The 14,178-nt window shown below is 39.2% G+C and overlaps 1 protein-coding gene across 1 annotated transcript; it reads left to right on the top strand.

Moving 5' to 3' along the window:
- The first annotated feature begins 8,056 nt into the window (after window positions 1-8,056).
- On the top strand, window positions 8,057-10,531 carry Cer1 (cerberus 1, DAN family BMP antagonist). The gene is made up of 2 exons (XM_090329103.1): window positions 8,057-8,563; window positions 10,235-10,531. Exons 1-2 carry the CDS (start codon window positions 8,057-8,059, stop codon window positions 10,529-10,531), a joined length of 804 nt encoding a protein of 267 aa, XP_090185229.1.
- The last annotated feature ends 3,647 nt before the right edge of the window (window positions 10,532-14,178 follow it).

Genomic DNA, 14,178 nt, shown 5'->3' with positions numbered 1-14,178 from the left:
TTTTAAATATAGAGTCTAAGCACAGAGAATTAAGGGTAAATTATGCAGGACAAAGAGATACTTCTTAGAAAGTAAAGCACAACAAGGACCTGTGTCACAAGTTTCCAGCCACATTTATATTAGATTTGGTAAGTTTAAACAGCTATTTATTAACTTCCTAATTGTGGAGTGAGGGGTTAGGGATAAGAAAGAAACACATAAAAAATATCTTTAACAAAATCCAGGTGCTCAGAGCAGGCTTGGGGAAACCTGGTCCCTGCCTTTTGAGAAGTCATCTGTCCCTGATTAGGCAGGCACACTCACACCCAACTTAATCAACCCCAAAAAAGCACTAAATGGTTGAAGAAAGAACTTAAGTATCTTCCAAAACCCAAACAAGCTACATTATTATGATGTAATGGCCCCTTTCTAATAAGTCCTCTACTCCTTAGGAGCTGGATCATCCATCTACTTTTGTAGCTTCAGACTTTGGGATTGGCCCACTCTGATCTCTCTTCCTTTCTCCATCCTACTTATAACCAATTTCATCAGAAATGAATGACATGTCCTGGATGTAAGGTCTGCCGAAAGGAAACTCCACGCAGTTCAGGAGAAGACGGTTTATTGCCTGAGGAAAGAGCAGACTCCTGCCACCCAAGATGGAGTGGGGGGAGCAAGAGAGCCTAGGACGGGAAGGGAAGGGGTATAGACACAGCGGAAACGGATGTGATCTCAGAGGATGGGGAAATGCCTCAGTGGGGACCTCCCACTACCCCCCAGGCATGCCAGTTGCCAGGGTTACAGGTGCTGGGCGGAGATTTCCAGGGTGCAGTGGGAGAGAGCCAAGGGAAGAAGTCATTTCTTCCAGTTGGACCTAACACTGGAGAGTTAAAGTAACTTTTTTTTAAGGCAGGAATGGTTCTGGTGCAGAAGTTTTAAAGGAGTTTCAGAGCAAAGGACAATTTTCACCAAGTGAAGTATGATTGGACAAGAAGTTTGACTTAGACAACACTCTGCAACATTTGACCTATGAATGCAGACTAAAGCAGTGACCTGCAGAACCTGAAAGCTTCTGTAGAACCAAGACCCAAGACTTTTTATTTTGCCAGTCCTGAGTCTTGAACTCAGGGAGTTGGCACTGTCTTGAGCTTTCTCAAGGCATTCTACCTCTTGAGCCACAGCACCACTTCTGGCTTTTTCTGCTCTTGTGCTACTGAGGAATCAAACCCAGGTCTTCATGCATGGAAGGCAAGCACTCTACCACTAGGCCAAGCTCCTGGCTGAGACATTTTTTTTTCAGATATGAAACAATCAAGCCTTATTAAAAAAAATCCTAAAGAGGGCAGCTACAAGTTGGGCAAAATGAAGGAGACTATACCATGAGACAGGTTAGCATGGACGGAATTTATTTAGAATCAATTTTTCCCATTTTTGTCATTGCCTATGGTAGCATTCTATACCGCAGATGTCGGCCCAGGGCAGGTACATAGATGGGTGTCTCCAGGGATGGAATTTTACAAGAAGTTGAGAATATTATAGAAAGTTGAAAGTGATGGATTATAAATCCAAGATCCATGGGGAAGAAACTTAAGACCAGAGAACTTATAGCTACTAAGTAAGTAACTCCCCCTTTCATTATGAAACTGGTATTTTTTTGAGCATTTACTATGTGAAGAAATCTGTTCTCCAGCCTGAGATAGTGACTCAGAACGATTCAGCTAATACTTTCACAGACTTTAAAATTAAAAATGGAGACATGTTAAATGTTCACACATCAGAATGATTTCATTTCAATTGTGGTAATACTATCATATGAATGGACAGAGAGACTAGATACTTGAGGATTGAGAGGATTGAGAAATGAAACAACAAAATGTGGCCATGAGCATGTACAATGTGAAATGTGTTTGGAGGAGGCATGGGTCTTGGTAATAACATGTTAGAGGCCAAATGGAGTTGGGAACCATTGGATTTCAGCTAGGGGGATTGATGGAATGTCAGGATAGCAGTGAGATCCTTCCTTGGGCCTCAAAGTCATCCTAAATAGTAGTAGACTTGGGAATGATGAAAGACAGGGCAAGCAGTATTGTTCCTGGCCACATTCAGGGATATGAAACTAGTGCCTGAGAGTATATAGCTTACAAGCTGGAGTACAGACCTAGGAAGCTGAATCTAATTCTCCTGGCTTTAAGTTCAGAGTTACTTCTACTTATATAACTTAACTCAGAGAACAGCTTTCTGCAGAATGAAACAACCCAGGCCAATGTGAAGAAAGAACATTACACGAGGCATGTGGAATCGGGTGAAGTACCGTGCGAGGAGTCCTTGGATTCATGGGATGGTGGAGGTATAGTGAAGCCCATCTTACCTCAGACTCCCTCTCAGATTTGCAGGATACCTTTGTGTATTCTTAGTTAGCAGCTGATTATATAGATGCCCTTTGGTGTGGCCTTTCCTCTGTACAAAGTAAAAGATATATTCTCTTCTGAAAAGCAACAACAACAAACACCCAACCTATCCAATCACACAATCAGAAGCTATAAACGGAATAATGAATTCAGGAAGAAGTGGGGATTTTGAGGGTGTTACTGCACTTGATTTTTTTCATATATGTTTTATTGTAATTAATAGAAGGGTTACATTATATTTATCAGATAGAAGGTACATGACTTCACAAATATTGATACCCTTTCTCATGTCATGGTGCCCATTTCCCTCCCCCAGTCCCTGCTCATCTTGACTTCTCCCCTTCCTTATCTTATTTCAAATACCTAATTAAGCATATACAAAATATATCAGATAACAAGGTGAAATATTGTAAAAATATGAGATAACCAAGGGACAGCAAAAGAGATGAGAGATAACGTAGTACATTAAAGACAACAAGCACTCATTATATGGCTTTTGTTTCCTTATCCTGGAGGTCCTTACATTTAGTGTCATACTATTTGGCCTTATGTCTCTAGATTTTGTTCTATTGTAAATCTCTGCTAGGAGAGCCCCAGGTTTCTACTGATTATGACAAATGAGGGACACTATTGGCCCTATGTTCCTTTGAGTCTGGCTTACTTCGCTTAATATGACTTTTTCTAAGTCTTCCATTTCCTTACAAATGGGGCGATGTCGTTCTTTCTGACAGCAGCATAGAATTCCATTGTGTGTAAATACCACATCTTGTTGATCCACTCATCAACTGAGGGATATCTAGGTTGGTTCCATATCTTTGCTATGGTAAATAGTGCTGCAATGAACATCGTTGTGCTAGTGGATTTAGTATGTCCTTGTTTCTGGATGGTTGGGTAAATGCCAAGTAGTGGAATTGCTGGGTCATAGGGAAGCTCTATGTTTAGCCTTTTGAGGCACTGCCATACTGCTTTCCATAGTGGTTGAACGAGTTTGCACTCCCACCAACAGTGTAGTAATGATCCCTCCTGGCCACATCCCCTCCAGCATCTGTTGTTATTAGATTTCTTAATCCTGGCCATTCTAATTGGAGTGTGGTGGATTCTTAGAGTTGTTTGGATTTGCATTTCTTTTATGACAAGAGATGTCGAGCATTTCTTCATGTGTCTATAGGCCATTCGAATTTCTTCTTCAGAGAAGACTCTCTTTAAGTCTTTGGCCCATCTTTTAATGGGATGGTTGGAGATTAGTTTTGTAGTACTTCAATTTTTTGAGCTGTTGATATATTTTAGATATGAGGCCTTTGTCTGTTGTATGGTTAGTGAAGATCTTCTCCCACTCTGTAGGCTTTCTAGTTAATTTGCTAGCTATGTCCATTGCCATACAGAAGCTCTGCAGTTTAATGCAGTCCCACTTATCCAGCCTTTGTCTGATTTGTTGTTTCTTGGTCCTTATTAAGAAAGTTTCGACCTACAGCACTTGATTTTTAAGCTTTCCCATACATCTTGCTGGGTTATAGTTTAAAAGACTGGTTAATAGAAATCAGTGTAAGAGTGGTTGCCATGGCAAGGGCAGGCAGATTTTGGTGGGTGATCAGAGGAAGACCTGCGTTCCATAGGGCAATTTCTGTGTATGTTATTGGAATCTGGTTACTATGTATAATATATACTTAATGTATACACACACACATGAAACTTTCTTAATAAAGACCAAGAATCACAACAAAGCAGAGAAAGGCTGGATAAGTGGGATTGCATTAAACTGCAGAGCTTTTGTATGGCAAAGGACATAGCTAGTAAATTAGTTAGGAAGCCTACAGAGTGGGAGAAGATCTTCACCAACAATACAACGGACAAAGGCCTCATATCTAAAATATGTCAACAGCTCAAAAAATTAAATCACTCCAAAACTAATCTCCAAAGTAACAACCATCCCATTAAAAAATGGGCCAAAGACTTAAAGAGAGTCTTCTCTGAAGAAGAAATTCGAATGGCCTATAGACACATGAAGAAATGCTCGACATCTCTTGTCATAAAAGAAATGTAAATCAAAACAATGCTAAGATTCCACTTCACTCCAGTTAGAATGGCCAGGATCAGGAAAACTAGTAACAACAGATGCTGGAGGGGATGTGGCCAGGAGGGATCATTACTACACTGTTGGTGGGAGTGCAAACTCGTTCAACCACTATGGAAAGCAGTATGGCAGTGCCTCAAAAGGCTAAACATAGAGCTTCCCTATGACCCAGCAATTCCACTACTTGGCATTTACCCACTCATCCAGAAATAAGGACATACTAAATCCACTAGCACATCAATGTTCATTGCAGCATTATTCACCATAGCAAAGATATGGAACCAATCTAGATGTCCCTCAGTTGATGAATGGATCCACAAGATGTGGTATTTGTACACAATGGAATTCTATGCTGCTGTCAGAAAAAATGACATTGCCCCATTTGTTAGAAAATGGAAAGACTTAGAAAAAATCATATTAAGCGAAGTAAGCCAGACTCAAAGGAACTTAGGCTCAATGGTTTCCCTCATTCATCATAACCAGTAGAAACCTTGGGCTCTAATAGCAAAGATTTGCAATAGAGCAAAAACTTGATACATTAGGCCATATAGTATGAAGCTAATTGAAAGGACCTCCAGGATATTAAAACAAAAGCCATATAATGAATGATTGCTGTCCTTAAGGTGCTATGTTATCTCTCATCTCTTTTGCTGTTCCTTTGTTATCTCATATTGTCACAATATCTCACTTTGTTATCTGATATAGAGGGTAATGTTCTGAGTTTTTAAAAATCACCAAAACTCTCTACAAAGTATTTTGAAAGGGCAATTGGTTACGAGTCAATGGTGTATAATCTCTGAAAGCCTATCAACCTTGATTCCTTTTTCAGCTTTTAGCTGTCCCTTTTGATTCTCATGTCTTATTCTTCAAAACACTGCCTCTCACCTTTTGTTGATTGGAGATTGGTGTTGCTGGGGCGGGGAATTAGCCTCTTTGCTTCCCCTCAGAAAGCAGTTGATGTCTGTCTTTCCAGCTTCCTCCTTACTCTGTAAAAAAGAGAAAACACAGTCTTCTAGAAGGCACTAAGTCACACATCCTCAAGATCTTTCTGAATGGTTGGATGTCTGGACCCTGTTTCTCCTTCTCTATTTGTAGAAGTCCCACTGTCATTGGAAACATTTTATTTAAGTATGTTTGTGAAGTCTTCTAGGACATCCTAGTACCTCTGGCAGCCAGGTTAACTTGAAAGTGTTCAGTTCCTGTGAAGCTGGCAGGTCCCTTACAGTGACTGAAGTCTGAGGCTGGCTGCTCTGGCTCCAGCAGTCACACAGGCTTGAGGTTGGCTCAGGAAAGCAAATGTAGCCATTCACTCCTGTAAGCTCAGACCTATGTCTCATTGTGGCATTTGGCACAAGGTACACAAACAATTGGTGATGTTCTTTCTTCACGACAGTCCTGCTGTGTCTGGAGGTCTCCTCCACATCTGCTTCTGTTTGGTTTGTCCAAACTGGGAAGCCACTAAATGCACTTGCTAGATAGTGCTTGATCTGTGTTCCAAGAATTTTTACTTTAGTTTTATTTCAAACAGAGCCTTACGTTTTTTGCCTGAACTACAGGTATTTCCTATATACCGGCTTACAAATGTGAAAACACCATACCAGGCTTGTTTTTTTTTAAGGGATCTCACTAAGCTTATTTTTTATATTTTGGCATGGATTAGTCTCAAGTATCTATGCTTCTAATATCACATACATAGCTTTAGAAGCGATGAGAGAACATAATACCAGAAAAGGTATCATCTATTCTAGTTGCAAGAGGCTAGGGCAGGGGGCAGGTTTATATTCCATAGTTCTCATTAGAGAAGGTTTTACATTGGCAGTTTTACCCTTTAGGATATGTGTACATTTTCTCAAAAAAAATTTAGAATGAGCCAGGTGCCAGTGGTTCATGATTGTAATCCTAGATACTCAGGAGACTGAGATCTGAGGATCATAGTTTCAAGTCAGCCTCCAATTAACCACCAAAAAGTCAGAAGTGGAGCTATGGCTCAAGTGATAGCGTGCTAGTCTTCAGCACAAAAGCTAAGAGGCAACAGTTGGGCCCTGGGTTTAAATCACAGGACCAGAATATTAAAAAGGTTAAAAAGAAAAAGAAAAAAAGGAAAAGTAAAAAATGGTAACAATTATTATGTTTATTTTGCATGAATCAGAAGTATCTTAAATTAATTCCAACACAGGTTTTCTGGATATTTGCAAGTAAAATATATGTCTTCTCGTAGAATTCTAATAAAAATGATGATTGATTTAAAAATAGTTCATTATTGTCAATAAAGGCTTACAGAGGCATATACTGACTTGACACTGTCATAGAAAGAAATCAGGTGTGACTATGAAGAACTGACAGACCTGGAAGAATATAATCTAGGGGACTACTTCTTGGATGGAAAGTTTAATCTATACTGAAAAGAAGAAAGATTCCAGGATTGTTTGCATTACAGAAAGAAAATGAAATGGGTACAATGAAAACGATAGAAACAAATACAGCATGGCTTGCTGGTATGAATGGTGTTAGAATGATGTGCTGGATTGATTGGATCACATTCTTGGGTTTTGGTTTTATAGTTACATTTCCCATATCTGGGCTGAACATTTGTGTTTGTATCAATGTTTATTTAAGCTGATCATTAGTGACTTCAAAATAAAGGAGGAGAATGTGGATTCAGTCAGGAAAGGGACTGGACTTTTAGCTTCATGCCTGAAGCAACCAAACCTGATTCTCAGAATCCACGTTCTCAAGTCTAGCTCCGTTTAAAGCAAGAAAACAACTTGATAAAGTAGCTGAAATGGGACATTTCCTTATCTTTACTGAAAGGACCAACCTACAATATTTAGGATCCTGTTAAGAAATTTGTAAACAATTGAGTTTACTGAGGACTAATCAGTTGTGAAATTTATCACCCAGTATTTAACTCCTAATGTGAGAGTGTTAACATGGGAATTGTCAGTTTCCATGTGTGGAAAAGGAAAATGTGCTTACTCCCTTTACTCTCTTATTGTCAACAACCACAATCCATGTGTAAACAAAAGGCAGTAAGTTTCTGGTTCAACTGAGATTTCCTTTCTTTATCACTTATGTAATTGTTTAGTTTTTTTTTTTTGTGTGTGTGTGTGTAGTTATCTTAAAGCATGTGGTTTTGCTAAAAATGTGGTCTGTATTTTTATCTGATACGCTTCCTTCTGTCATTAAGACATACCATGTCTATTCTATCCTAGCTCAATACAGATGCACAGCAAATGTTAGCCACCTCTGTTTCTTCTTCTGATAACAATGATGGGAAATCCAGGCAAGGAATGAGTTGTTTTTGTTAACATAGCTCCTTAAATCTCAGACAACAGCTAAGCTGTCAGCTAATTGCCCTCTGTGTCCCAGGCTTTCACTGGGGCCTTCCCAAATACACAAAAGCCAAGTGAAGGCAGGACATCATTAGCACTACATAATTCAAGCAAACACTCAGTGTGTTTACTCTGCCTGGCTGCTGACCACCTGCCTCCCCATTTCTCCTCTGCAGGTATCTATATATACAATGTCCTGCCTATAAGTCCTGCGGAGTCATCCTCTCCTTTGGGCCTCTCCATTTGAGAATTGAACCCCTGACAGCATGCATCTTCTCCTACTGCAGCTGCTCGTGCTCTTGCCTTTAGGGAAGGGCAACCTTAGCCAGGATGGCAGGCCAAGTCAGAATTCCTTTCCCCTTGTGCTCTTGGAAAGGAGTCGCAGGGAACTCCCCTTGCACAATCAAGAGGAGGGCGAGGACAGGCCAGATCTATTTGTAGCAATGCCACACCTGATGGGTACCAGCCTGCCAGGGGAAGAGCAGAGGCAGAGAGAGAAGACGTTCTCCAAGTTCGGAAAGTTGTGGAAGAAGCCAGAGAAAGCACTGCACCGTACCAGGGAACTAGAAAGAGAACGCTCCCCGCCCAGGATCCAGGACCTCCCTCAGCCAATGGAAGGGATGAAAGCGGACAAATCTCCTCTTAGGGAAGAAGCCAAGAAATTCTGGCGCCACTTCATGCTCAGAAAGGGTCCGGCTTCCCAGGGCGTCATCTTACCCATCAAAAGCCATGAGGTGCACCGGGAGACGTGTAGAACAGTACCCTTCAGCCAGGTATGTGTGTCCAAGGGGAGAGCAGACCGGGTCTGTGGGAGCCAGGACAGCTGGGACCGATGGAGAGGATGGAGACAGGTTATTGGAAGCCTGAGTCTTATCCAACTCTAGTCCTGATCCTTGGGCATTCATTACAAAGACATGGCTGAGTAAACCGATCTCCTCTGTTTCCCTTCATGCCTCTCTACCGGTTTTTGCCATGCTGGAAATGGTCAGAATAGTGTGTTGGAACTGTCAGGATTAGACATAGTCATATTGAAGGCACAGAACTTTACTTATTTATCTCTAGAGGAAGCAATCTCTCCTTAGAGGCCAAGCTACTGTATTTAGTTAGGGAACTACGCATGTGCAGCAATTACCGAAACTTCTGGGTAGCCACACTTCTGCACTCTGAGGATGTAGATGACCAGGTTAACGGCCATTTGTTGGTAAGGTATACTTTCACATTCTTTTCTGATGGTTTTCATCCGTACATTTTGCCCCTAACTCTTTCATAGATTAATAAGTCTTCTTCTTTAGCATTTACCAAATGTATTCAACTTTGAGAAAGTTACCCTACAACCACAACATTGAATTCTTAGGCAAAAGGTATAGAATTTCTAGTTTTTTTTGATAACAATGAAAACAAGGTTTTCTCATAAGCTTTCAAAAATAATCTTAATGTGCAAACACATCTCCTTTATCCTATCTCCTGATTCACGTTGCTTCAGCTGCTCTAATCACAGTCAATTCTACACTATTCAAACAGAGGGCATTCTATCACCTATTTTTTTTTTCCTGGTCCTGGCAATCTCCACATCCATCAGGTCCCTAAGCATGGTGACACTGAACCAAAAGCAATGCAGAATAGAGTAAAATTTTACAGCCCAATAATACTACCCAATTAAGCAAACTGTATTATAAGGCAATTGACTGTGCATGGCAGCTAAGTATTCTGTTGGAAAAGGCAGAGATACGAAGTAATGGCAAGTCAATCATCAAATAATGACTGCTCTGTTGACTCATGAGCAATTAGGAAATTGTTCCCAACAACTGGGCAGTCAAATTTCCTTCAAAATTACTTTGAACTCCCTTTCTAGTTAAAATTAATATTAAGGTGTTTGAAACTGACATATTTTGAAAGACATCTAAAAGTAAATATTTGTGGTTATGAGAGAGGTAAAGAGGATGTCATACATGGTCTGTAGTTCTGCCTCGTGTGACTTCATAGACTGAATGCAAAGTAAGACAGTATTAAGTTTGCAGTGTTCTAGTCTAGTCTATGATCAATTGAACAAAAATGTGTTGAGAACCTACTATGTTCAATGCACTGTGAGAAATTGAAAAGTAAGACAAGTAACTAAGTAAGAAGAATGACATTAGGATTTTTCCAATTGGTTATATCCAACTAGGCAAAATTTCTTAAATGTAGCCATTTATAGTGTAAACCATGTTAACTTGGTAACATTGCCTAAAGACTAATTTATTAATTGACTCCACCAAGCAGGTTTAGTCCAGATAGCTTTTATGTGCTGATTCATAGGTGCCTTCACTTGGATATTGCAAAATGTATCTGCAACTGGACACCTTTGGAAATGTAGTCTCATTATCCTGACTTAGCTTCTGAATCATACTGATTGGGAAAATATCACAGATAATGTAATGGAAATGTATTTGCTTTTTCTTTTTTAGACTGTCTCCCATGAGGACTGTGAAAAAGTAGTTGTTCAGAACAACCTTTGCTTTGGGAAATGTGGAACTGCTCAATTTCCTGGTCCTGCACCATACCCTCCTACTTTCTGCTCCCACTGCTCACCTTCCAAATTCACCATGATGCACTTGCAGCTGAACTGCACCGGCCTCACCCCTGTGGTCAAAGTGGTGATGCAGGTAGAAGAATGCCAGTGCACAGTGAAGACAGAGCATGGACATGGACACTTCCTATGGGCTGGCTCCCAGGATTCCTTTATCCCAGGAGTTTCAACTTAAAAGAGTAGCCCACAATGTTGTTTTGAAGAAAAGAAAGCTCAGCAGCAAGCTGAGGACTCAGTAGTGTGGCACTGTAAAGTGGGTTCGTGTCTAAAGGGAAGGCGGTCTTAAGAAGTTTTAAAAGTTGTGAGAATATGATTTAGAGGAAACAGTATTCGTCTAGCTATTGATGCACGTGCAGGATCTAGTCTTGGCTCTGTCCCTAAGTGGGTTGCAGATTATTAACGAACTGGAGAAGCTTTCTTATCTAAGGTTATTCACCTACAAATGGAGGATTAGATGTGAGGTTGAATATTAAAACTCTGTTCAATTCTAATATGATCAATTTTCTCTACATCTTGGTAAAGTCTTGTATCTAAAAAAGAAAAGGAAATAAGCTCAATCATGAAAATGGGCAATCAGCAAGAAAAAGAAAAAAAAGGAGAACTTTTCTTTAAAAACAGTGTCCTTATTCTTGTAGCTACCTTTCTGTCTTTGAAACTGTTTTTACTTCTTTCAGACAATTGTTTCCATATATATGAGAAGTCACTGGCTTGGTTGCTTTCTTACATTATTAAAAAATACTTCTCATGTAAAATTCTTAATGTCAGGTCTCTGGCTTGATAAGAAATACTCCTACTATTCTTGATATTTACATGGAAAAGAGGGTACTCACTAGTAGCCAAGCAAGTACTGATATCATGAGTAAAGAAACACATAATTACCAGTATGAACTTCTGAAGCTACTCCAGAGATGTTAATGAAAGTAGCCAAGAAATGTAGCAGGAGTCAAATGAAACAAATTGCAAATACCTTAGACTGGAAACAGTTTGCAGGTGAAACATTTATCTTTTGGATGTAGTAAGTAAGGTTTCTGTGTTTAGATGGGTTTATTGTTATTGTTATTATATAAAACAATGTGTGACAAATCCTTTTGTGCAAATGCTACAAGTTTTAGAAATATTGTGAATGCATTAATTGTATTAAATCTTAGTTTATGGAGCAGTATTAGCATTTTTTGATATTGCAAGCAGCCTTCTGTGTTTTAAGGCTTCCAGTCAGTCTTTTAGCATTTGCCCCTCTCCTATCTGCATTTATTTGTGTGCATATATTGTGGAGAACTGGCTTTCTCCAGCCAGTTTACCTTTTAAAATTATTTTTTCTAAAGATTGTTAAGAACATTACTCAGTTTGAGTCCCTTAACGTTCAGTACACACACATTTATTTGTATGCATATATTGTAGAGAACTGGCTTTCTCCAGCCAGCTTACCTTTTAAAAATAATTTTTCTAAAGATCATTAAGAACATTACTCAGTTTGAGTTCCTTAACTTTCAATACACACACACACACACACACACACACACACACACGCACATTTCCCAGAGTAATGACTTATTATTTGAGAAAAGAAATTTGCTTCTATTTTAATTTTATTCCTCTTTAATCACCATCTAACATGGTGTTGTGAAGGAACAAATGGATGTATATTTAGTGTGTATTATGCAACACATCAGTGTCACAGAATATGAGCTACCCAGATATACATGTGGCATTTACAGCAGAATGTATTATACCCTTTGGTAGTCAAAGGCAACCTAATTGGCCAAGATGTGGTCATGAGGATAAAATTGTTAAGCATTAATGATATCCCAGCTGGTCAATATATTTTGGTGCCAAAAGCTATTGAACAGCTGTCTAGTTTGCAACTGCCTAACCCTGATTATGTAAACCTATCTCTGCCAATTGGAGTCTCCTATTCTCCTTCTATCCTTGCAAACCCCCTTTATCTACAGTTGCAAATAGACTTTTATGCCCAAGCTCAGAACAATTATCAGTTTTATTCAAACTCTGGTCTGCCCTCCCTTCGTGCGTAAATTCCAGATGGGATAGCTTATGTTCATGGATTAATCACATGAACCTCGTGAAATTGCCCATTTATAGTCATTTTTTTACTTACAAAAATGGGATACTTTTCAATAGTTCAATGTAGTTTGTAGGAGCATATGAAACCTAGAGAAAATATGCAAATATGAACAGCTATTATGTGCCAGATACTGTGCTGTGTCTTTTTTTGAAAAAGTACACCATCAAGTCCTCATGAAAACCCGTTTGATAGGTGAGAAAAGGAAGTCTTTAAAGTGGAAGGCTTTTACTTACTATCACATACGCAGCGTGCTTTCTACTTATATTAAAATATTTTCTCATTCGTTCTTGATTGGTTTTGAGTTATGTCTCCCAGTTCTCTTACCTATAGGACACAGAGCTAACTTGTTTACCTCTGACCTAGTTCTTATATCTGGAGCATACTGATGTCATCCCTTGAAAGAGAACTCGTCGTCCTGTGTGAGGCTTTCAGCACAACACTGCCTTGACTTGATTGGATCTCATAGCAAGGGCCTTCATAAATCCCCATTTCATTTTCCTCTCATTAATATAAGGTTGCTAATAAGTACCTCAGAATTATGATGGTGATCTAGTATAGATAACAGCATTTCGGAATACCTGAAAGGCAAGGAATGAATCTACTCCTTTCCTTTCAGACATTCTATTTCTTTCTTTAGAAAAATGTATAAGGCCCTAGAAAGTACAAAAGGATACCAAAACATACAAACTCCCATCATCAAAATTAACATGTGGTCATTGTGTCTAATCTATTTTTGAAAAAAAAAGAAATAGATCTCTTTCATATATAAATAAATTCTGATGGGTGTGGTGGCATACACCTGTAATCCCAGCACTTGGGAGGCTAAAAGAAAGGATAAAGCATGTAAGGCCAATCGGCAAAAGGCCATCAAAGGCCATATAGCAAAACAGATTCAAAAAGCCAGGCATAACTCTTTAACAACTAGGCTGATTTTCACTCCTCAAATCCCTAGCTAGTAGATATACTATTCCCCAGAGATTGATATGTATAGTTTGGGTCCCCTTTCATGATTTTGCAAATTCTTATAGGTAGCAGGAAGGAATATAGAATCATTTTTGTATATGTGTTTTACCATCAATCAGCGTGTGTATGTATGGGTTCAGCTCTGGAGTGGGGTGCAGGGTGCAGCAAGAGTGCATGTCAAACTAAATCTATTCCAGTGGGGGTGAAGGAGGCATGGAATCTGACAACAAATTCATCAGTTCACAACCAAAAATAGTAGACAGTGATAGATGGGAGACAAAGAAATTGTGCTAATCAACCACTTGTGATTCAGTAGTCTTTGGGAGGGAATCCTTACAGCTGTGCACTTTTTATCACCTAGCAGGTATTATCCAAGAATGTTCTCTCATCATCTTTTCCTGCTTTGCGTTCACAAGTATGTAGAGATTTTTTCCCTAATTATTTTATTTGTTTTTTTTAGAAATTTGGCAGTCAAGGATATGGGTTTAGTTCTTGCACGCACAATGTACTCATTACTGCCTGGCTGTATCTCTTTCTGCTTCACATTTCTCTAGGACACACAAACTGGATATGAGCAGTGAGAATGATTTTACTATCTGAAACAGACAGGGAATATGTTTTTTATAGATTGTCCTATAAGTAATAAATGGCTTTCTTTACTCACACTCATGTCCCCAGCAAGTCATTGTAGCAAATTTGATTTCAGGTTGAATGAGGTTTTGAATTTTAATTTTTGCAAAGTGAAGGACACAATTTCTTTAATCTGGCAGTAGGATTCC

Source organism: Megascapheus bottae, chromosome 3 (assembly GCF_031878675.1).
Source record: "Megascapheus bottae isolate mThoBot1 chromosome 3, mThoBot2.hap1, whole genome shotgun sequence".
Classification (NCBI taxonomy): Eukaryota; Metazoa; Chordata; class Mammalia; order Rodentia; family Geomyidae; genus Megascapheus; species Megascapheus bottae.
This window is presented reverse-complemented; position numbering and strand designations above follow the sequence as displayed.

Excerpts from the sequence above, each read along its gene's own strand:
- Cer1 (XM_090329103.1), top strand. The coding sequence starts at position 8,057 with ATGCATCTTCTCCTACTGCAGCTGCTCGTGCTCTTGCCTTTAGGGAAG. Across the intron at positions 8,564-10,234 it reads GAACAGTACCCTTCAGCCAG|ACTGTCTCCCATGAGGACTG; the intron begins GTATGTGTGTCC and ends TTTCTTTTTTAG.